This window comes from Ruditapes philippinarum, unplaced genomic scaffold, assembly GCF_026571515.1.
Source record: "Ruditapes philippinarum isolate M1 unplaced genomic scaffold, ASM2657151v2 ctg4807_1_1_1_1, whole genome shotgun sequence".
NCBI lineage: Eukaryota > Metazoa > Mollusca > Bivalvia > Venerida > Veneridae > Ruditapes > Ruditapes philippinarum.
The window spans coordinates 131,077-155,311 of NW_026852392.1; the positions used below are offsets into that span (position 1 = coordinate 131,077).

The 24,235-nt window shown below is 34.1% G+C and overlaps 1 protein-coding gene across 1 annotated transcript in view; it reads right to left on the reverse strand.

Moving 5' to 3' along the window:
* LOC132758865 (uncharacterized) overlaps nt 1-24,235 on the reverse strand; it is a 139,312-nt gene that overhangs the window by 108,153 nt on the left and 6,924 nt on the right. The window contains exons 2-7 of the mRNA XM_060750574.1: nt 8,305-8,494; nt 7,296-7,494; nt 6,603-6,734; nt 3,292-3,336; nt 2,922-3,002; nt 1,921-2,139 (exon numbers count right to left, since the gene is read on the reverse strand). Coding sequence (XP_060606557.1) covers nt 1,921-2,139; nt 2,922-3,002; nt 3,292-3,336; nt 6,603-6,734; nt 7,296-7,494; nt 8,305-8,493 — 865 coding nt within the window. The 5' untranslated portion in view covers nt 8,494. The remainder of the gene's footprint in view (nt 1-1,920; nt 2,140-2,921; nt 3,003-3,291; nt 3,337-6,602; nt 6,735-7,295; nt 7,495-8,304; nt 8,495-24,235) is intronic.

Here is a 24,235-nt window from a genome sequence, read left to right on the forward strand (position 1 = left end):
AAATAAAATGTATACATTTATAACGGTATAGATGTATCAGAGTGAAAGATATAAAATAAAATGTATACATTTATAACGGTATAGATCTACCAGAGTGAAAGAGATCAAATAAAATGTATACATAGATGGACCAGAGTGAAAGAGATAAAACAACATGTATACATTTATAACGGTATAGATGTACCAGAGTGAAAGAGATAAAATAAAATGTATACATTTATAACGGTATAGATCTACCAGAGTGAAAGAGATAAAATAAAATGTATACATTTATAACGGTATAGATCTACCAGAGTGAAAGAGATAAAATAAAAAAAATGTATACATTTAAAACGGTATAGATCTACCAGAGTGAACGAGATAAAATCAAATGTATACATTTATTGTGATTTGATTTATTTATCACCGAATCTCCGATATGATAGAAGAAACAAAGAAATGACAGAACAGGAATGGTGTTAAATATCAATCTGTATTTTTTTAGTGTCACGGGGTGAGAAAAATGAACAACCTAAGCGGGACTCGAACCAAGGAACCTCGGAATATCGTATCACAGATCTACCGACTGAGCTATCCGTCTGCTTACACATCTTCTTCCCTATATAATGAACAGTTCTGATCCTTGACATTTAAAACAACGTACTCTGTCTTCTCAACAAAATTCTTCTTAAACAAACAACGTGCCATGTTTTATTGGGGTCATGCATTGCAAGTGAATATGTTCGAAGGTTGCTGTTCTTGTTGTTTATACCATCGAGTAAAAACTGATTTCATATATGATTTGAAATTGTGTATGTTTGTGTGATTGTGATTATATCGCAATTTCAAGCGTAATGAAATCAATTTCCGATGTAATTATCATTGAAAATATTTAATTAAATGTAAACATATTGTGCAGCTTGTTGTCGCGTTGCAGTAATTGAAAAGTGGACATATTCCTTAGCAATACAACGGAACTTCCCTGTGGTAAAATAAAAACAAAAAATAGCATGGAAGGATAATAATTCTTATTCAGATCCATGGCAATACATGTTTAAACATTCCAGTGTACCTGTTAATTATCAGTAGAATGAACATTTGTGGATTAATTAATGTTCAGCAGAGAATGACCTGTGCATGAGCAAAGAGGCTACCGTTTAAGAAGATTTCGGAAAAGAGGCTACCGTTTAAGTAGATTTCGGAATAGAGGGTACACTTTTAAGTAGATTTCGGAAAAGAGGCTACCGTTTAAGTAGATTTCGGAATAGAGGGTACAGTTCAAGTAGATTTCGGAAAAGAGGCTACCGTTTAAGTAGATATCGGAATAAAGGGTACCGTTTAAGTAGATTTCGGAAAAGAGGATACCGTTTAAGTAGATTTCGGAAAAGAGGGTACCGCTTTAGTAGATTTCTGAATGGAGGGTACCGTTTTAGTAGATTTCGGAAAAGAGGGTACCGTTTTAGTAGCTTTCGGAATAGAGGGTACCGTTTTAGTAGATTTCTGAAAAGAGGGTACCGTTTTAATAGATTTATGAATAGAGGGTACTGCTTTAGTAGATTTCTGAATGGAGGGTACCGTTTTAGTAGATTTCTGAAAAGAGGGTACCGTTTTAGTAGATTTCTGAATTGTTGGTACCGTTTTAGTAGATTTATGAATAGAGGGTACCGTTTTAGTAGATTTCTGAATAGAGGGTACCGTTTTAGTAGATTTCGGAAAAGAGGGTACCGTTTTAGTAGATTTCTGAATGGAGGGTACTGTTTTAGTAGATTTCGGAAAAGAGGGTACCGTTTTAGTAGATTTCTGAATGGAGGGTACCGTTTTAGTAGATTTCGGAAAAGAGGTTACCGTTTTAGCAGGTTTCGGAATAGAGGATATAGATATAGACATGCGCCGTGGTATGTATCAAAGTATTGTTCAAGCTACAAGAGTTGAAAATCTTACCGTTATACCAGCCACCAGATAAATCTTTTCCATCTCGAGTAGTATGAAACTCGCCAGATGGTCCGGCCCATCCATTTATCTGGGATAGCGAAGACAAGTGGAAGTCACCCGATCTCTGCGCCTCATAGAACATCATCGATCTCTCTATAGCATCCGGGTAGTTTATTGTAACAGACTGGAACGGTGCCGGAGGGGGTGGTGGAGGAAGACTTGCCAAGCCTGCAAGTATGTTATAGAAGATTAGTGTGTTCTGCATAAAGAATACATTGTATATTGATTATAATACATATAGGGTCAAAGGTGCGGAGCTAATTACATATACATTTAAAATATTCAATTCAATATTCAATTTAATCTAACGAAGTTTACTTTCTATATCTACTGTTTTTGGTTTGTTGTTTCTTTTAATATTTAATCTATAAACCGTTATTGTATAAGGTAACATCTGCTAAGTAAATAGTTCAAGACTAAATATAATTTATATGTATATAAAAATATAAGGAACGTTAACACATGTTAATAAAATTCAAATTATTTGCATAGTGTATGTATCTTAATTCCAAGTTAAATCATTAATTGTAAAAAAAATGAAAAACAAAATAAAACGTTGCTTATTAGAAATATTTGTTTCCGCTAAGTTAGGAAACAAGGTTGTGACACCAGCAGGGCTCGAGCCATAGATCCCTGGGTTAAGAGCATTCACCAGAAACACTGAGCCATGTACATACTAGATCATCAATGATATATGAGCCGTGTCACGACAAAACGAACATAATGCGTTTGCGACCAGCATGGATCCAGACCAGCCTGTCTGATCAGGATCCATGCTGTTCGCTTACAAACCCTTTAACAAGTAGAGAAACTGATAGCGAATAGCATGGATCCTGATCAGACTGCGCGGATGCGCAGGCTGGTCTGGATCCATGCTGGTCGCAGACATATTATGTTGGTTTTGTCATGACACGACTCAAATATAAATCTGCTACATAAGAGATTCTTACTTGGATTCCAGATTTCTCTTTTCAAACGTGGTGCAGGAAGCGGGAGCCTGTTACCCGGTCGTAGAGGAAACGGTCTAAATACTGAAACAAATATTTCATATTTGTAAACACAGTCATATCTCAAAACTAACACGGGAGTTAATAACTTCAGAGTCGCATTATTACAAGGTTTCCTTGAACAAAAATCGCGTTTACTTGTATGATATATTCTCATTAAGGTAAAAATTGTTTACTTAAACTTTTTGGAACGTACATAGCATTTCTTATTTTTTAGATTATATACTATACGTACATGGCATTTCTTATTTTTTAGATTATATACTATACGTACATGGCATTTCTTATATTTTAGATTATATACTATACGTACATGGCATTCCTGTCGTGGTAACGCCAGGTGGTAGTGATTCTGGAACTAAATAAAAAACGGAAAATGATAAATTTGTATACTAGTATTCAATTATCTTGAATATTACACATGTTAAGGGAAAATGATTATCACGTGACTTCTCTTGATTCTGTTTTTACTTGTAATATAACCACCATGTTGTGTTACCTTTGACCTGTTCACTCACTCTGTGCCCTTGGATGGACATAACGTCACTTTAATCTCACAATATCAGTGACAACTCATGACTGATTCTACATTTAAAAATGTTTTTACTATCTTCAATAACCGCCTCCGTGGTCGAGGGGTTAGAGTCGATGACTTCTAATCCAATTACCTCTCTGGCGTGGGTTCGATCCCCGGGAGATGCTTTGGTAGTTTAGCGCGGAGGAAGGTAGTTTAGTACTGGTGTAACTCTCTAGGAACGATGGTTAGGAAACTACCCGCCAATATGACTGAAATACTGTTGGAAAAAGGCGTAAAATGAAACAAACAAACAAACAAACTATCTTCAATACATTGGCAGATAAGTCATATTGCATGTAATTGCAAAGGTACACGTAAAAGCGGTTACTTCAAAATCATGCAGTTAAACATTCTGTCAATGCAGCACGTCTTGCTTATTTTCATAAAACAAGAGGGCCATGATGGCCCTGAGGTCGCTCACCTGTATATAGCCCCCCCCATCCCCGGGCCAATTTTTACCCAAGGGCTTTTATTTGTTTATTTGAACAGACTTGGTAGACACCCATAAGAAGATGTTTCATGCTAAACATCTAAGTTCTAGCTCATTGGGTTTTTTTAAAAGAAGATTTTTAAAGTTTTTACTATACACATATAGTTAAAAACAATGACACCCCTGGGGCAGGGCAAGTTTTGACCCCCGGGATTTTATTTGAACAAACTTTGTAGATATTTACTTAAAGATGTTTCATGCTTAATATCTAAAATATCTAAACTCTAGCTATTTGGTTTTTTTCAAAGAAGATTTTTAAGTTTTTGCTATACACATATAAGGAAAATCAATGATCCCCCCCCCGGGCGGGACCAGTTTTGAACCCAGGGCTTTTATTTGAACATACTTGGTAGACACCCATTAGAACTTGTTTCATGCTAAATATCTTAGCTCTAGCTCTTTGAATTCTTTAAAAGAAGACTTTTTAAGTTTTTACTATATGCATATAGGGAAAATCAATGACCCCCTGGGGCGGCGCTAATTTTGAACCCAGGGCTTTTATTTGAACAAACTTGGTAGACACTCATTAGAAGATGTTTCATGCTAAATATCTTAGCTCTAGCTCTTTGGGTTCTTTAAAAGAAGATTTTTTAAGTTTTTACTATATGCAAATAGGGAAAATCTATGACCCCCTGGGGCTAGTCAATTTTGACCCCCGGGCTTTTATTTAAACAAACTTTGTAGATATTTACTTAAAGATGTTTCATGCTTAATATCTAAACTCTAGCTATTTGGGTTTTTTCAAAGAAGATTTTTAAGTTTTTACTATATGCATAAAGTGAAAATCAATGATCCCCTGGGGCGGGGCCAATTTTGACCACAGGGCTTTAATTTGAACAAACTTGGTAGACACTCACTAGAAGATGTTTCATGCTTAATATCTTAGCTCTAGCTCTTTGGGTTCTTTCAAAGAAGATTTTTTAAGTTTTTACTATATGCATATAGGGAAAATCTATGACCCCCTGGGGCTAGTCAATTTTGACCCAAGGGCTTTTATTTGAACAAACTTGGTAGACATTCACTAGAAGATGTTTCATGCCAAATATCTAAGCTCTAGCTCTTATGGTTCTTTAAAAGAAGATTTTTTAAGTTTTTACTATATGCATAAAGGGAAAATCAATGACCCCCTGGGGCGGGGCCAATTTTGACCCCAGGGCTTTTATTTGAACAAACTTGGTAGACATTCACTAGAAGATGTTTCATGCCAAATATCTAAGCTCTAGCTCTTATGGTTCTTAAAAAGAAGATTTTTTAAGTTTTTACTTTATGCATATAGGGAAAATCAATTAATGACCCCCCTGGGCGGGGCCAATTTTGACCCCAGGGCTGTTATTTGAACAAACTTGGTAGACACTCACTAGAAGATGTTTCATGCCAAATATCTTAGCTCTAGCTCTTTGGGTTCTTTAAAAGAAGATTTTTTAAAGTTTTTACTATATGCATATAGGGAAAATCACTGACCCCCTAGGGCGGGGCAAATTTTGACCCCAGGGCTTTTATTTGAACAAACTTGGTAGACACTCACTAGAAGATGTTTCATGCCAAATATCTAAGCTCTAGCTCTTAGGGTTGTTAAAAAGAAGATATTTGAAGATTTTTCTTTCGGTTGCCATGGCAACCAGAGTTCTGCATGGAATTAAATTCTTTGAACAATTTTTAAAGGTGACCACCAAAGGAACATTCCTGTGAAGTTTGGATGAAATTGGCTCAGTGGTTTATGAGGAGATGTCATTTAAAGCAAAAGTTTACGGACGGACGACGGACGGACGGACGCCGGACGAAAAGCGATCACAAAAGCTCACCCTGTCACTTTGTGACAGGTGAGCTAAAAATAACAAAAACTATGAGGTCAATTGTAAAAATATGTGATAAAATCTAGCTAAAATCGCATAATATTTAAAGAAACTACCTTTAATATCTCAAAATTTTCAGATTTATTTGCAAAATATGTATCTTATTCTGTTAGTCACGGGTTATTTCGGTAATAAAAGAAGTAAATATTCGGTAATATTTTACACATTTAAAGATTTACCTGGATTAGGATTACAAGTGATTAAGACGGTGTGTATAAATTTTTTTAAGTTTGTTGTTTTTGGAGGTCTATCTTACCAATCTCTTAAAATATAAATGTTGCGAATAATTACCCAATTATATTGAGATCAATAAAAATCAATACATAATTAGTATAGCCTCTCTGATTTACAAGTTTTGGTGTTCTTTCTCTTTTGTATCATAGTCAAACATAAAAACACGTTCCCTGTTGTCACAATATGAAACCCAGAAAAAAGTAACCAATGAACGAACATCTAAATATGATATTTCTGCCGCAATCCCCGTCTCTACCGTCAAAATAAGTAAACCCAAGATAAAAGGCATGCTCTGGAGTGCGGGTAACTAATACCTGCACTCCTGTTAACGCCCTGTGCATTTATATGTATACGATTTAACTCGCGCATACATTTTCAACAGAAAGGTCCCCAGAATATGATACAATTCATGTTTATTGCATTAAATAATTCATTGATTTTTTTATTTCCTCCAAATATGAAGAGCAGACCTTTCGGTTGCACATAAGCGGTATCCGGGAACATCACGGATTTCTCCACACACGGATTTACACGCATTGGGTCTATAAAGGAAAATCCGGTGCTTGTAGACATGGTGGAATAACCCATTGTCGATTCATCATCTGTAAAAACAAAGCCCCCAAAAGAGGTAAAATAAATGACAAAAAATAACCCCCAAAAAAGGGTATCTTATTTATAGAGAATAATGAAAATGGGCAATAATCATCTATAAAGAACAAGGTTGAATTATTAAAATGTTACTTCTCATATAAAACATAATCACAGTCCAGTAAAAATCTTATCAAATTACAAATATACTACCATTTAACGTAGACGATTATATTTTATGGCATTTGTTTCATTTGACTATACATCGAACAAGTGAACATTATTTTGCGTGAATATAACTATATCGCGCACGAAATATATATGTTATGACTGGTTTATATTGCTGTTATATTTTTCGATAATGTATTGTCAGCTGTGGGCAGTCTAGTATGTTCCGCTGAAAGTTTTGTAATGTCAACTGGGAAGAAACACATGCTATGACAGAATAAAGATATATCATAACCTTTGTTTATTCAAATTTTCATTTCAAAAAATACTTTCAGATGGAAATGTAGGTGTTAAAAATATACCCCCCCCCCTTCCACCATAACTAATAAATGCGATGTCTAACTTACTCAGCAACCACGGATGGTTTTTTACAGTAGATTGTTCAGTACCTCTTGTCGTAAACGAGCAATTTCCACTCGGTTCAAGCATTCCAAATGTTGTAATGTGAAAATTTAGAACTATCCTAGGTGGATACATTCGCACTATATTTTGAAATGTGAAAACCCGACCTTGACTTCCCTCAGAGACCTGCTCTAATGACCATGTCTAAACAGAAAAGAAAAATAATAAAATAGCCGCGTCACGACAACACCAACATAATGGGTTTGCGACCAGCATGGATCTAGACCAGCCTGCGCATCCTCGCAGTCTGATCAGGATCCATGCTGTTTGCTGTCAGTTTCTCTACTTGTAATATAGTTGGTAGGCGACCAGCATGGATCCTGATCAGACTGCGCTGATGCGCAGGCTGGTTTGGATCTAGCTGGTCGCCTACCCACTATGTTGGTTTTGTCGTGACGCGGCTCAAATGAAGATAAGTGTATTAGATAGATTTTATTATTAATATCTATATTTGAAGTTCACGTGAATCACTCTGATATAACTGTATAAAGACAAGTTTAAATTGGAACATACAACATTTTGTGCCAAGTATATAATTATGTTAATTTCAGTAGTATTTCAATATAATAGATGTTGAAGTTTCAGATTACCTCCCTTTATGTATTTATAAGTATGCATGTATTTGATTTATCTCCCCTTGAATATGTTAATTCTTTTTATTGACTTCCTCGTTGTTTAAATTCAATACATTTTTTACATATAGATCTACAATGCATTTGCAATATACACAAAAAATAATATTCAAATATAGCTAGTGTGTGCCTGTATTTCGGGTAAAATTCAATAATAATTTCCTTCACAATAAGTAAACATTAAACATATGTGCTTTAGAAATAAAATAAAAAAAAAACATGTAGTTTATAATGACATACGTACGAGCGTACATATTACATGTAGAATTGATGCATGTGTTTGATTAATTAATACATATAGAATACTAGTATTACCACATACCTTTATTGCCTTAAGTGGCTCGGAACTTTCTACTGTAATTTCAAAATTGTCAAAAGGAACTGATGTAGAAAATGTACAGCTAATATGGTCAACTTTTTCCAAACGGCGGCCACCTGCTTGCCATCCTCCATGAACAAGCCATGCCTGCTGGAAAAGGGCATTATTCAGAGGAAAAGATGTAACAAGCATCCTGAAATAATAAAATTCAAATATGATTTTAATCTTTTAGCGATGTCGATTACCGAATACACACAAATAAATCTGACTGTCGAGTAGTGGAATATATACATGTCGGACTGTTTTGGCGAATAAATTTTCGTTAAATTATTTACATCAGTGTTAAACAACAGCACCCAATTGTATAAACGTTGGTTAAATTAACCCTGGGTTAAACGCTAACCGTGGGTTAAATTTAACCAACTTTGGTTAACTAACCAATTTGGTTAGTCTCTTGTATAAACCGGGATAACCAAAAGGTTAACTAACCAAAATGGTTAAAATTAACCGCTGGTTAAACTAACCAATACTAATCCCGACATGCAATAAATTCTATATCCGGTTATGTTGTTTTCGCGGAATATGTCAAAATTGACACATGGTTTACGCTCCCATCTTTATTACAATCGAAAATTTTGATAGTGAAGTTAAAATCGGTTCAAATTGTCAATTAAGATGTTAATTGTCACCACACTAATTACATATTATCATTAAACAAATGTACAGAGTATAACCTTTACGTAGGATGAACTTGTTTATGACCTCGGAACTGGTGTTTAGGTACGAATAACTTGCATGGTTGCTATGGGCTTTGTTTACAAATTAAAATGTACTGCAAATGAGCAAATATTCGCTGATATAATGTTATAAATCAAAATCATCCGTCAACTGGGGCAGAAAATGGTTAGAATGTAACTAATTTCATACAAGAACCACTCAATGCAGAAGTATTGACGCATATATTTTCTATCAGATTCGTACCTAAAACGTTCGAACCCAAAATATTTTGTGTAACCGCAGATGCAATTTTTGAATGATTTTGCCCCAAACTACTCTCTGTAGTTTCACTATATAATATATGAAACTTCTGTTTCAGTTACTAAATACCTTATCAATCACTTGGGAAAATCTTGTTGCATTTGCCAAAGATAGAAGAGCTTTTAAAATACTGAAAGTTTACCATATCATAGCAAAATAAATAATAAAATAAAAGTCTACTTATTGCTAATTACCCCCCCCCCCCCCCCAAAAAAAAAAATAAATAAAAATAAAAAACAAAACAACAACAAAACAAACAAACAATATATATGAAAAACACATAAATGAAAACAAAATCATTTTGCTTTCTTGTGACTGTATGGCTGACATCCTTTATTTTAAACATTCAACATGTTTTAACTTTAATTCTCACTAGTCACAACACTCAAATGCAAAATTGACTTGGTTCCCAGCAGTAAATTTACTAAACAGGAGAAACTAAATGAAAAATAATTATAAAAAAATGTCATCTTGAATTTACCATAATTAATTAATTTATGAACAATCAAAAGTGATTTTTAATTTACCTCTACTTCAATTTTGAATTATTTTTATTGATGTTGTTTAGGAATTCTTGGATCTTATATATTTATTACTTATACATGGATCTTGTAAATAAAAATACTAAACACTTAATGAATGATTGGAACCTGTCACTGGCCAACATTATACTAGTCCAGTACCTTTAGGAATAGGCTATATGTCATTGAAGTAGGTAAACCAGGGTCTCAATATATATACATAATGTAATGAATAGTGTATGACTGTTACCATAAACAATAAGTTATATATAGTTTAATAAGTGCATAGTCTATAACTGGTTAAAAATGAAAAAGTGTCCAAGTATCTTTTCTAGAGTTCTATATATTGTTAAGATATTATAATTTTGTAAAATATTTTCATCTACATTGAAAGTCTGAATAAATTATTTAATAAATAAAATACATCCTCATTGAACAATGGAATAATGGTCTAAATCTCTCTCTCCCTCTATTTATTGCTTATTTATCAACCCCCTCCCTCCCCATCTAAGATATATCAAGAGTAACAATGGGGATGAGATATTGAATATCTCCACATGGCCATTTCCAAGGTATAATGCTAAATATGCTTTAATAATGCTTTCATTCATCTGAGTTCAATCATAAATATATTTACTTTCATAGTTTACATTGTGTAAAGAAGAAGTATTTTAGAGACAAAGCAGTTTAATTCAATATAATAATAATACAAGAAATGGACAAAAGTACATGTAATTGTAAAATCAAAATGTATTTCTGTTTGAGTACATATAGAATATAAATATTAATGTTAAGAATTGCCTTTTTCCCATTCAGTACTATATAGTGTCACATTAAATCAGACCTAAAGCAGCTTCCTATCCAAAATATTTTCAATACTTTATAAGTGAGAACAAATATCCTGTTGTTCAGTTTAATTCTGAAGAATGTGCCAGTGTGGTTATAAAATATATGAGACTAAATTTAGTTAATTTGAGAAAAGACCTTTATTGGGAAAATATTGAGGCTATTTTGGGACATTTTAAAAGTTGAAAGTTAAAAGGTTGATGAAATAACTTTATAATTAAATATATGACTTGTGTGTTAATTCATGATCATGAAGCCTGTATAACTTTCTTTAAAAACTAAATAAAAACAGTTTGATTTTCATCAGAAGATGACATTGTTTCTTTTCCCTGCTACTAGAAATAAACAAGCCCTTTATCAACCTTTGATGAGAAGACAAATTGTCTAAGTCATCATTTTGGAAATTTTGCTGATAAAATTAGGAAAAAGCAAGTTTTTCAACAGGGAAATCTTCCTAAATTATTGAAAAAAAATTATTGTACTCTACCAAAAAAAACAACAACACACTGTGACACATATATCTGTAACAATACCGGAATGAACTTAATCAATAACTAACTGTATTGCATTGGATATTCCAAATTTCAGTTTGATAAGGAATTTTTTTAAAGATTGGGAAAAATAAGCATGATTATATGTTTTACAGTATTTTCAATTTGGAATCTGCTTGATAGAGCTAAATAATTATCAATGTATCTGGAAAGTATTTAATACACATTAAAAATCGTTTTGACTTATTTTAAACAACATGAGCCAAAATAATTTAAGAACACAAGCTTAGCAAAATGTACATTGTCCTAGGATTTTAAGAAAAGTAAAAATTCAAGTTTTTAGTAATATTTTTTATGACAGTTGTGAACAACTGCTGATTGATTTTTCAGTATCATCACCATATTTCACTATATTTCTACTGTATGACTAACGCAGTAAAGCTACAGTCTCACTTACATCCCGGCAGAGCCCCGGTAGACAACTTGGATACAACCGTAACTCTGCCGGCAACATCCTGGATGATCCGGGAACATTCGACCCCTGATAGAATAAAATATTTAATATCACTGGGGTGGTTCGGGATGATCCGGGAAGAATAGCTTTGCCGGCTTTATCCTTAGCTCTGCTCTGTAAGGGTAACCGCAACAATAATTTCACCCCGGATCATCCCGGTAACTTACCGGGATGGTCCTGGGCTCTGCCGGGAGTAAGTGAGACCGCAGCTTAAGGACTTTTTGCATATTTTGACCTCTTTCTAGTATGGTGGCTGATATGTTACACTTTTGCATGTTGCGTTGTTGTTTATCGCCTTTTTTTCCTGGGCGCTACAAAACATGCCAGACTGTGGCACGTTGTCCCCATGTCTCTTGGCTTATAACGAGGAAATGACTTCTTACTGTGTTATCGCATGGCTTAATTGAGTCTTTGTTGAAAATAATTGTGATTTTGTGCCATATATGTGTTTTGCTAGTGACATGACAACAAGATATCAAGGCCTGAGCAATCTTGACTTTTTGGTTTAGGAATAATAACAGTGCATGAAATATGGAATGAACAAAATATATTCTTTTATATGACTTCGTTCCTTTGTTTTGCCAATTTTCATATCAGATAATGGTTTTATACACAAAACACAACAAAAACACAAAAAGTCATGCAAACTGTTTAACTGACAGTGGCACAAAAAGTTAAATGCATTATCATACCTTCTTCATCAAGTTCAGCAAGAGAATTCTCTTAGGTGATATATCCTGTCAGTCTGTAAATCTTTAATAAGTCATGTTGTTATTGACAATTACACGAAAACGCACACATATGTGTTGATCGAAATAAAATTCACTGATCAATCACAAAGTATACAGCCTCATGTTTGTCTTTCCAGGGATCTCCCGCTGCTTACTGGTCCAGAATGACTTCGTAATTTTATCTATAATTGTCCTTCAAGTTTATCCTCAGTATTAACCTGAGCATGATCTTCAATTGGGCTATTCCAGAAAATATCCGCACCCCCCCTATGGAAGAGGTCTGAGATGAAAATACCCCCCCTAGGACAAACACTCAGAGTTACCCCCTTGGACAACATAATGTAAACAGTTTTACTCAAAATGACCCCCTTGGACAACCTTAAATGTAAGATTTTTGCCCAAAATAACCCAATGGACAACCTATGGAAGAGACTTTTGATCAAAATGCCGTCCTTTGACAACCTATGGAAGAGACTTTTACTCAAAATGACCCCCTTGGACAAAAATTTTCAATATCCCCCATTGACAAACTGCTGAAATTGACCCCCTAGGACATCTTCCATAGGTATATTACTATTAAAAAATAGACCCCCTGGACAACCTATGGAAGAGACTTTTGCTCAAAATGACCCCCTTGGACAAAAATTTTCAATATTCCCCATTGACAAACTGCTGAAATTGACCCCCTAGGACATCTTCCATAGGTATATTACTATTGAAAAATAGACCCCCTGGACAACCTATGGAAGAGACTTTTGCTCAAAATGACCCCCATGGACAAAAATTTTCAATTTCCCCCATTGACAAACTGCTGAAATTGACCCCCTAGGACATCTTCCATAGGTATAATATTATTACTATCAAAAATAGACCCCCTGGACAACCTATGGAAGAGACTTTTGCTCAAAATGACCCCCTCGGACAAAAACATTCAATATCCACCCTCGGACAAGCTACAGAAATTGACCCCCTAGGACATCTTCCATAGGTATATTACTAATAAAAATACACCCCCTGGACAACCTATGGAAGAGACTTTTGCTCAAAATGACCCCCTTGGACAAAAACATTCAATATCCACCCTAGGACAAGCTACAGAAATTGACCCCCTAGGACATCTTCCATAGGTATATTACTATTAAAAATAGACCCCCTGGACAACCTATGGAAGAGACTTTTGCTCAAAATGCCCCCCTCGGACAAAAGCATTCAATATCCACCCTCGGACAAGCTACTTAAATTGACCCCCTAGGACATCTTCCATAGATATTACACTAATATAGACCCCGCCCCCCTCCTCCTGGACACCCTATAGTAGAGACTTGATCAAAATGACCTCCCTTGGACAAAAAGTTTTAATATCCCCCAAGCCCCTTGGACAAACTACCAAATTAACCCGCTACGACATCTTTCATATGTCAACGCTTTAGGATCTGATTATCAGCAATAGGTTGTCACCTTCTCATATGCATGTCCTTTTAAACAAGCAATCAGTGACGAGCTTTCATAATCTTTAAAGCCATGTGGTTTCTTTTTTTATTTGCTGGAAAATCAATTTTGAGTGGTTTGGAAAACAAACATGGCGTTGTGCATATAGCCTGCAGACCCTGTAAACTGCCAAAACAATATTGACCATTAAAAATTTAGTCTATTATTTCCAGTTTATTTGTTTCATATTACTTCAAACATTCTTTTTCTAACAAAAATACATGTAAAGAAAGGTTTGATTGCATTGCTAATAATAGCTTATAATAGCGAAACAAATACAGTGGAAATCAGATCTACATGTAAAAAGAAAGTAGATCTGAGCTTTAGTAAGATTGTTCATAGGTATAACGCTTATAAAGACCCCTTGGACAACCTAGGGGTTAGAAATAGCCTCCCTTGGACAAAATAACTTTTGATGCCCCCTAGGACAAACTATGACAAATCTTGTATATTCATAAAACACTTTTTTAACACAATGGACAACTTATGCAAAACATCATGTCTGTTCATAATCATTACTTTCACAGACACAGTTTGGGAGTAACTAAGGCTAAAAAAAGACCGATACAATTCAGTCTAGCCAAATTCAGATCATACCTCTTATTACATGACAATAAGGAAGGAAAATTATAGTGATTTTATGCCCATTTATTTGAGTAGTCAAGAAAATTTTACATTTTGCCATAATTGTTTTTAATTTTTGTTGTATATTACTTCCCAAATTATCCAGATATAACTAATCCACATGATGGTCCTCATGGGCTCCTTGCTGCTAGTTCTTGTTGCTGGGTCATGTGGGGGTTGCGTTCATTGAACAACGCCTTTCCTTGTTGATCTTGTCTATCATATTTTATTGAAAATTCTATAGAAATCCTTTGGAATGTATAATTTTGTAATTCTTGATTGATAAAAATATTGGGACAGTCTTTTTTAATTCAAAGGTAGCTTATAATTATATTTTAACAGATTTATCTTAACCATTACAGCTTGACAATTCCAAAAATAGGACTATCCTTAACTCACCCGGATGTCAGCATTGGTGTAACAATTTGGTTACGGTTTTACGTGCAATATCATATCCCATGAACCACTTACGATATTTGCTTTACTTCACACACTCATTTAAGAGCAATTTATAAGGTCACTATCCAAGGCCCGTAACTCTAGCATTGATTTAAACAGAATTATAGCCCTTTTCGAACTTAAAAAATCCTTGGTATAAGTTTTGCTTGCAACTTCAATGTTCAAAACTACTAAAGGTATTCACTTGAAATTTAATTCATCTCTTAAGGTCATTTTCCAAGGCCGGTAACTCTAGCATAGATTTTTACTGAGTTATGGTCCTTTTTGAACTTTTATAAGTGTTGCTTACAACATTATTCTTCAAAACAACTAAAGGTATTCACTTTAAACTTCATACATGTTTGCAGGATCATAAATAAAGGTAACTGCCCAAGGCTTGTAACTCTAGCAAATATTTTGACTAAATTATGGTCCTTTTTGAATGTTTATAAGTGTTGCTTACAACATTATTCTTTAAAACAACTAAAGGTATTCACTTTAAACTTCATACAAGTTTGTGGGATCATAAATTAAGGTCACTATATTAGGTCCGTAACTCTAACATCGATTGTGACTAAATTATGGTCCTTTTTGAATGTTTATAAGTGTTACTTACGTTACATTATTCTTCAAAACAACTAAAGGTAGGAGACCATCAACCGGACACTTTTTGAACATTTTCCATAGACTTTATAATTTGAAAGCTAGAGATCTGAAATTTTGACACAGTACCTAACTAACAAACAACTTTGTTTATTTTTTATTACATTGACACTTTTATCTGAGGCCCATCAAGGAGGGTATCAAAATTACCAAAATTGACCACACTACAGCACCATGTGTCGGGACAGATATGCAATGGCACTAATTTAATTCAGATAAAAGCTTGGGTGTTTTGATTGTTGTTTTTAACATGATATACAATATTTCAGCAACAAATGCTGAAGTTTTGAATATTCTATTGTTTACTCTGCAAATGATGATAGCTTGTATATGAGACCAGGTCCAGGTATTGCTTTCTTGACCCCCCAAATTTCAACGTCAACATTCTTGAAATAGACATTAAAAATTTACCATTTACGGAGGTTGAAATAAATTTATTTACTTGCTACCCCCAATGTCAAGGTCACACTTAAAGGTAAAATGTTGAAATGTCTTCAGTTCGTTATAAAAGTCTACATTTCGTGTCCGCTCCATAACTTTTAAACTACTGAATTTTTTCTAAAAAAAACTTGGCACAAGTTATTATTACTATACTGAGGCGATGTGCAGAGCGCAATAATTTGGTTGCTATCCCCAACTTCAAGGTCACACTTAAAGGTCAAATGTTAAAGGTGTACAATTCATGTCCGCTCCATAACTTTAAAGCCGTTGGAAGGTTTTTATAAAATAACTTGGCACGAGTGATCACCATTATGAGACGATGTGCAGAGCGCAATAATTGAATTGCTACACCCAAGGTCAAGGTCACACTTACAGGTCAAATGTTAGTCGTCTTCATTTCATGTATGTCCATAACATTTAAACCGCTGCAATGTTTAAAGATAACTTGGTAGAAATGATCACCATTATGACACCATGGCAGAGCACAAAAATCAAGTCACAACCCTAAAGGTTGCAGTCACGCTCAAAGGTACAATGTAAAAAAGAGTTCAGCATCCAGGTGGCTACCTGTAACCAAGGTCAAAGTTATATGTTCCATATTTTTTTTTATTTTATGGAAGATTTTAAATAACATGGCACAAATATTCACCATCATGAAACTATGTCCTTATGATAATCAAGGTTGTGGCTGGTTGAAGGTCAAGAAGTTCAGATCATGTTCACTGGGGAAGAGGATTTAGCTGTCCTTCAGACTGTCTTGTTGTCCTTTGAATTATTTTGGCTTACTTTTTAGCTCACCTGTCACAGTGAGCTTTTGTGATCGCTTTTCGTCCGGCGTCCATCCGGCGTCTGTAAACTTTTCCTTTAAATGACATCTCCTCATAAACCACTAAGCCAATTTCATCCAAACTTCACAGGAATGTTCCTTTGGTGGTCACCTTTGAAAATTGTTCAAAGAATTTAATTCCATGCAGAACTCTGGTTGCCATGGCAACCAAAAGAAAAAACTTTAAATATTTTTCTAAAATACCGAAAGAGCTAGAGCTTATATATTTGTCATGAAACATCTTCTAGTGAGTGTCTACCAAGTTTGTTCAAATAATAGCCCTGGGGTCAAAATTGGCCCCGCCCTAGGGGGTCATTGATTTTCCCTATATGTATATAGTAAAAACTTAAAAAATCTTCTTTTAAGGAACCCAAAAACCTAGAGCTAAGATATTTAGCACGAAACATCTTCTAACGGGTGTCTACCAAATTTGTTCAAATAAGAGCCCTGGGGTCAAAATTGGCCCCGCCCCAAGGGAAAATGATTCTCCTTAAATGTGTATAGTAAAAACTTAAAAATCTTCTTCGAAAAACCCGAATAGCTAGAGTTTAGATATTAAGCATGAAACATCTTCAAGTAAGTGTCTACAAAGATTGTTCAAATAAAAGCCCTGGGGTCAAAATTTGCCCTACCCCAGGGGTGTCATTGTTTTTAAATATATGTGTAAAAAACCCAACAAGCTAGACCTTAGATGTTTAGCATGAAACATCTTCTAATGGGTGTCTACCAAGATTGTTCAAATAAAAGCCCTGGGGTTTAAACTGGCCCCACTCTGCGCAGGGGGGGGGGGGCTATATACAGGTGAGCGACTTCAGGGCCATCATGGTCCTCTTGTTGTATTTTCTGATCGCATTATGTGTTCTGTAATGGGGAATGCAGCTTCCCACACAAACTGTATTCATTCTTTTATTCATACTAGACATATTCAGTAACAATGTCATATAATTTAATATTTTTTTGTGATTAAAATACTTAACTCAAGAATTGGCAAAGTATATATTTAAAAATTATCTGATGATTTATTTTTTTTTGTTCCTTTTAAAATTCCCTAATTTAATACACTGATTAAGTGCAACAGTTAATTTTTACTTCCTGTAATATCATTCACAAGCACTTTTTAAAATTCATTATTACTGTATTACATTAAATTCTCTGCAAATGTACAAAGAATATCTAAACAAAATTGATCTAGATGAAAAAGTTCAAGTCATTGCATATATATATACATGAGGTTTAATATCAAAAACCTTAATACTGTGCATTTATAAACACAAAATATTATATTATGCAAGAATAGAAATAATTGCCCTAATTTTGGTCAAAGTTCCAATATTTTGAGCTTTTAGATGCAAAAGTCCGTTGAAGACATACTGACTATTTCAATAAGGTATAAATTATCAATAATTAAGCAAATACATGTATGTAAACTCTTACAAAACATAATTAAATTTTCTTGTAACAAAAAAATTCCAAATTTCGTATTTGACCTTGATGTTAAAGGTCAATCAAAAGTCACATTTGAATCAATTGTCATATTGGAAGTGCTATTTTGTCCAAGTGTGAATCCCATCCATAAATAATGAGCAAAATTATGATGATTTAAACAAGTTATTTGAAATTTTCATTTACATTTATATTTAATTAAACCTTGGATAAATGTTTAGCTTCAGGATCATTTTAATTAAAAAATTCAATGAACCATTTATAAAAGTTAAATTATTATGCTACATGTAGTTTCTTCTTGATATCATATGTTTTTTTTTGTTAATTATCCTGTGCCATTTTTAGATTTCAAATTTGTTACAAATATAAAGTGAGATAATTACAGCCTAAAAATCAAGCAAGGAGAGTATTAGTTGTAATTCCACATTTCACTGGCATGCCAATGAGCAATTATACTTTAGGACAGTATCTAAATGATGTGTTGGCAGATTAAATTGTTCCCAGCAGAGTTTTCATATAAAACAATCTGCAGCTGATGTGTGGTCAGGTATAAAACAATTCTGACAAGATGGGTTCAATGCTGATCATTGACCAGTCATGTAGCACTACATGTTAGTTTATAACAGGCAGTTATACTCCACTGATTTAATTCAACCACAGTATAATGATATTAAAGGTTATAAGATGAGGCAATTCAAATTAACACATGAGGTTGAGACAATATAAAATGCACAATAATAACTTTTCTGTTCATTCCTTTCTCTCCATGACTGTAACTATATCCAGAGACTATGTCTCTGCTATATCACACATTTCTAAAAATCAAAATATGTCAGATGACTTTTCAGCCTTTATTACTCCATCAAGACAGAAAGATGTAACAAAGATACATTTAAGGTTATTTAGTTCTGTTGCTAGTAGTAATACTAATGGTAAGATTTCATCTAGATTTATCTGTCTTCATTAAAAATATGGTTTTTCATTGCAAAAGTCAGCAGTCACTGATTTTTATCTAATTGTCTTCTGTGTCTGTTGGTCATAATGTATGTTTTAAGTCATACATAAAACAAGGTATTAGATATATAAGCAACACTTTTTCAAAAGGTATTTAAAACCTTAAATTATATTAATAAACTGTACTATATGGACATAGATATAAAAAATTACAAAAAATTACCATCTTGTTTGAATAATATTGATAATTGAAATACATGTATAACTTTTCTTACTTTTGTATCTGTTTTTTTTTACAACAACAAGAAAGAATATGTTATTAATATTATTCGAAGAAAAGTGTTGGTAGTTTCATATTTTACTTGGTTAAAAAGTATTAATAAAGAATCATAGGTTTTTAATAACTACAAATAAATAAAAATGAAAAATGTCCTTGAAAAGATTTTTTTTGGTTTATTGAGACAGGTACTTGTTATTTTACATCACATAAGAAGAGGTTGGAGTAAGAAAACCTGTTAGATTTTCAATTTGTCTTATAAAATAGGGGCATCAAAATATTATTTAAATAATGATTACCTTGATACAAATCTTAACTTTTGTTAAAATATAAAGTATGTTTACTATGCCGATTTCAAATTTATAATAATCATTTTAAGTTGTTACCCTATCCAATTTCACACAATTCACAGGATGCATTAAACTTAAATTTGGTCTTCATTTAGAAAAAAATCAAAATCTGGCCCTACAAAATAAAAAAACAAAAATTAAACAAAATAAATTGCCTCTTCTTGGATTTGAACCCACACCCTATCAGAACTCTATGTCCATACTCTACAGATAGGATTCTGCAGTTTTGTTAAGAAAGGACCAACTTTACTTGACCCCGTAATAAAGTATGCGTTCGAATACATACAGTATCACAGTAGTTTATTCATTCCTCTATTTGAAAAGAGACATAATAATTTCATAGATTTTAATGAAAGAATTTTGTTAAAATATTTTACTCAAGGATGAGCATAGTATCTTTAAGCTATTTCAGTTTATTAAGTAGTAGTTACACAAAATATAGAATATTAATTATGGAATTCTTATAATATTAAAGCATGATATGTACATTATACATATTTACTTTGTTATTGTGAATCCTTTGATTATATAATCAATGATTGATCGAAAAGGGTTGTTTCGATTATTTACGATGATCGATTATGATTTTTGTCCGATAAAGATAATATAATAAACAAGATCAACAAGGAAAGGTGGCGTTCATGATCCAGCAACAAGAGCCAATATAATTTTGGACCCCTAAAATTTAGGCCTGGAACCCCAGTTTTCTAGGCTATGCATCCACTGGACACCTAAAATATCAAAGAGATGTAAAACCGTGGTTACCTTTGACTTTCCACAACTGTTTTCCATAAAGTACAAAAGCACCGAAACCGTTTTGTGAAGGCATCGAGTGGAGAGCTCTTGGAAAATGTCACTTCATACTCACCCCACTTACCATACCCTTTGGCAGTGACACAATATTCCTCATTATGTATCTCTGCCATTGGGCACAACTCATTGGTAAAAAATGCCCCCCATGAAAACCTCTTCCATACCACTTAGAAAGCCGATATTTTCTATACCCATTGGACAAATATTACTTTATGACCGCTTGGACAACACATTCATAAAAAATGACCCCCTTGGACAGACAATATTTTCCATAACCCTTGGACAATCATTAATACATGCACCCCCTTGGACAACATATCAATAAAAAGTGACCCCCTTGGACAAATTGTCTGAAATACCCCCCTTGGACATCTCTTCCATACCCCTTGGACAGATATTTTCCATACCCCTTGGACAATCATTTATACACGTGCCTTCAACAACTTATTAGTAAAAATGACCCCCTTGGACAAATTGTCTAAAATACACCCTTGGACATCTCTTCCATACCCCTTGGACAGATATTTTCCATACCCCTTGGACAATCATTTATACACGTGCCTTCAACAACTTATTAGTAAAAATGACCCCCTTGGACAAATTGTCTAAAATACCCCCTTGGACATCTCTTCCATACCCCTTGGACAGATATTTTCCATACCCCTTGGACGATCATTTTTACACGTGCCTTCATCAACTTATTAGTAAAAATGACCCCCTTGGACAAATTGTCTAAAATACCCCCTTGGACATCTCTTCCATACCCCTTGGACAGATATTTTCCATACCCCTTGGACGATCATTTTTACACGTGCCTTCAACAACTTATTAGTAAAAATGACCCCCTTGGACAAATTGTCTAAAATACCCCCTTGGACATCTCTTCCATACCCCTTGGACAGATAATATTTCCCATAACCCTTGGACAAGCATTTATACATGCGCCTTCGACAACTTATCAGTAAAAAAATGACCCCCTTGGACAAATTGTCTAATTTAATACCCCCCTTGGACATCTCTTCCATACCCCTTGGACAAATAATATTTTCCATACAACCTGTCTTTTTCAAAACAATACCCCCTTGGACACTGTTATCTGAAATATGACCCCCTTGGACCCTATTTTTTAAATACCCCCCTTGGACAAAAAAATACCTCTTCCATAGGGGGGGTGCGAATAATTTCTGGAATAGCCCATTCAATCGGTTTAAAATGACATTTTGTATCATGACTTATCCGAATTATCGACACTGACAGCTGATTTTTAAAACTGTTTATTTCCGGCTCTGGAAAAGTTTGTTTCCGTTTCCCGTCACTACGCGGCATAATACCAGTTTAACACCCCCGGGTGTTTTTCCTTTTTTGTTGGAGGGGGGGGGGGGGGATTTCCATCTGTCATTTTACTAATATAAAAAATCTGTGTCAGTCAGGCGCTTTGTATTAATACGCGCAGTACATTTAATACCAATCAATGCCCGTGACCGATTTACTACTTTCTTACGCGTGGGAACTACTTTTAATACCGTTTTAATACATAATATATTATATTGCCTGTAAAAGGAAATACTTTGCCGGGGAGAGGGTTTTCCTGGGGGGTTACAATGCTTTTAAAACTGGGGCTTGGAATTTTTGGGGGAAACTGTCTTAATGATTTTAGTTTCTACATGATATTTTATCTAGGGTGCTTATATATTAGCACCCGGGTGCTATTCCGTAAGTATATATATATAGAGAGACAATGATGCGATTCATTCCGTTTTAATACATAATATATTATATTGCCTTATAAAGGAAATACTTTGCCGGGGAGCGGGTTTTCCTGGGGGGTTACAATGCTTTTAAAACTGGGGCTTGGGATTTTTGGGGGAAACTGTCTTAATGATTTTAGTTTCTACATGATATTTTTATATAAAAGGGTGCTTATATATTAGCACCCGGGTGCTATTCCGTAAGTATATATATAGAGAGACAATGATGCGATTCATTCCGTTTTAATACATAATATATTATATTGCCTTATAAAGGAAATACTTTGCCGGGGAGCGGGTTTTCCTGGGGGGTTACAATGCTTTTAAAACTGGGGCTTGGGATTTTTGGGGGAAACTGTCTTAATGATTTTAGTTTCTACATGATATTTTATATAAAAGGGTGCTTATATATTAGCACCCGGGTGCTATTCCGTAAGTATATATATAGAGAGACAATGATGCGATTCATGCCGTTTTTATACATTATATATTATATTGCCTTACAAAGGAAATACTTTGCCGGGGAGAGGGTTTTCCTGGGGGGTTACAATGCTTTTAAAACTGGGGCTTGGAATTTTTGGGGGAAACTGTCTTAATGATTTTAGTTTCTACATGATATTTTATATAAAAGGGTGCTTATATATTAGCACCGGGTGCTATTCCGTAAAGTATATATATAGAGAGAGACAATGATGCGATTCATTCCGTTTTAATACATTATATATTATATTGCCTTACAAAGGAAATACTTTGCCGGGGAGAGGGTTTTCCTGGGGGGTTACAATGCTTTTAAAACTGGGGCTTGGAATTTTTGGGGGAAACTGTCTTAATGATTTTAGTTTCTACATGATATTTTATATAAAAGGGTGCTTATATATTGGCACCCGGGTGCTATAATGTGAGATTGAAGTTCATTTATTATTGTGTTATAGTTATAAAAGTATAATAAAATCTAAATTTAAACGGAATGAATATAAACAGATTTAATGTAATGTATATACTGTATCAATTCTTTATTATAAATGTATAATAATATCAAAATTTTAACGGAATGAATCTAATATAGATTTATATAAAGGTATAATTTTTTATACTGTTTGATAACCGTTTATCGTAAAAGTTAACGTTTACACGATTGTGTGCAAGTATCTGACTGTTTCGTTGGTAACACAAGAATTATGGGTAAGTAGGAACTACTTTTTTCAAGCGTCTCTATGACACGGATGAATTCAGTCATCTCCGCCACACCAAACATATATTGTAAATATAACGTAAAATTTAAAACACCCCGGGGGTGTTAAACTGGTATTATGCCCACTACGCAACATAAAGAAATATCGTTGCCATCATATACAACCCGATAATAGTCTATTTCGAAGCAAAAAAGAACAAAAGTTAAGACGAATCGTACAAACGGCAGCCATTTTATTTCTGGTTAACATTTGGTTTAAGAAATAATATATCCCAAACTGTGATTTTATCGCTCATTATAGCATAAAATCGGCTATTTTTCCCTATTTTGCCCATGTTATAACGGGAGCAAAACCATGTGTTAACATAGTCACGCGCTCTTGTTATAGCCCGGTTTCACCTATGCGCAATACATACAGGGCCCAGTAAATAAACAAAAAAATGACGATTTGGTCTGTTTGCCAAAGAGTCATACGCTCTTGTTATATTGAAATTATTGATTCGAGGGCCTCAATCGCATTTAATACGGCGAGCTGT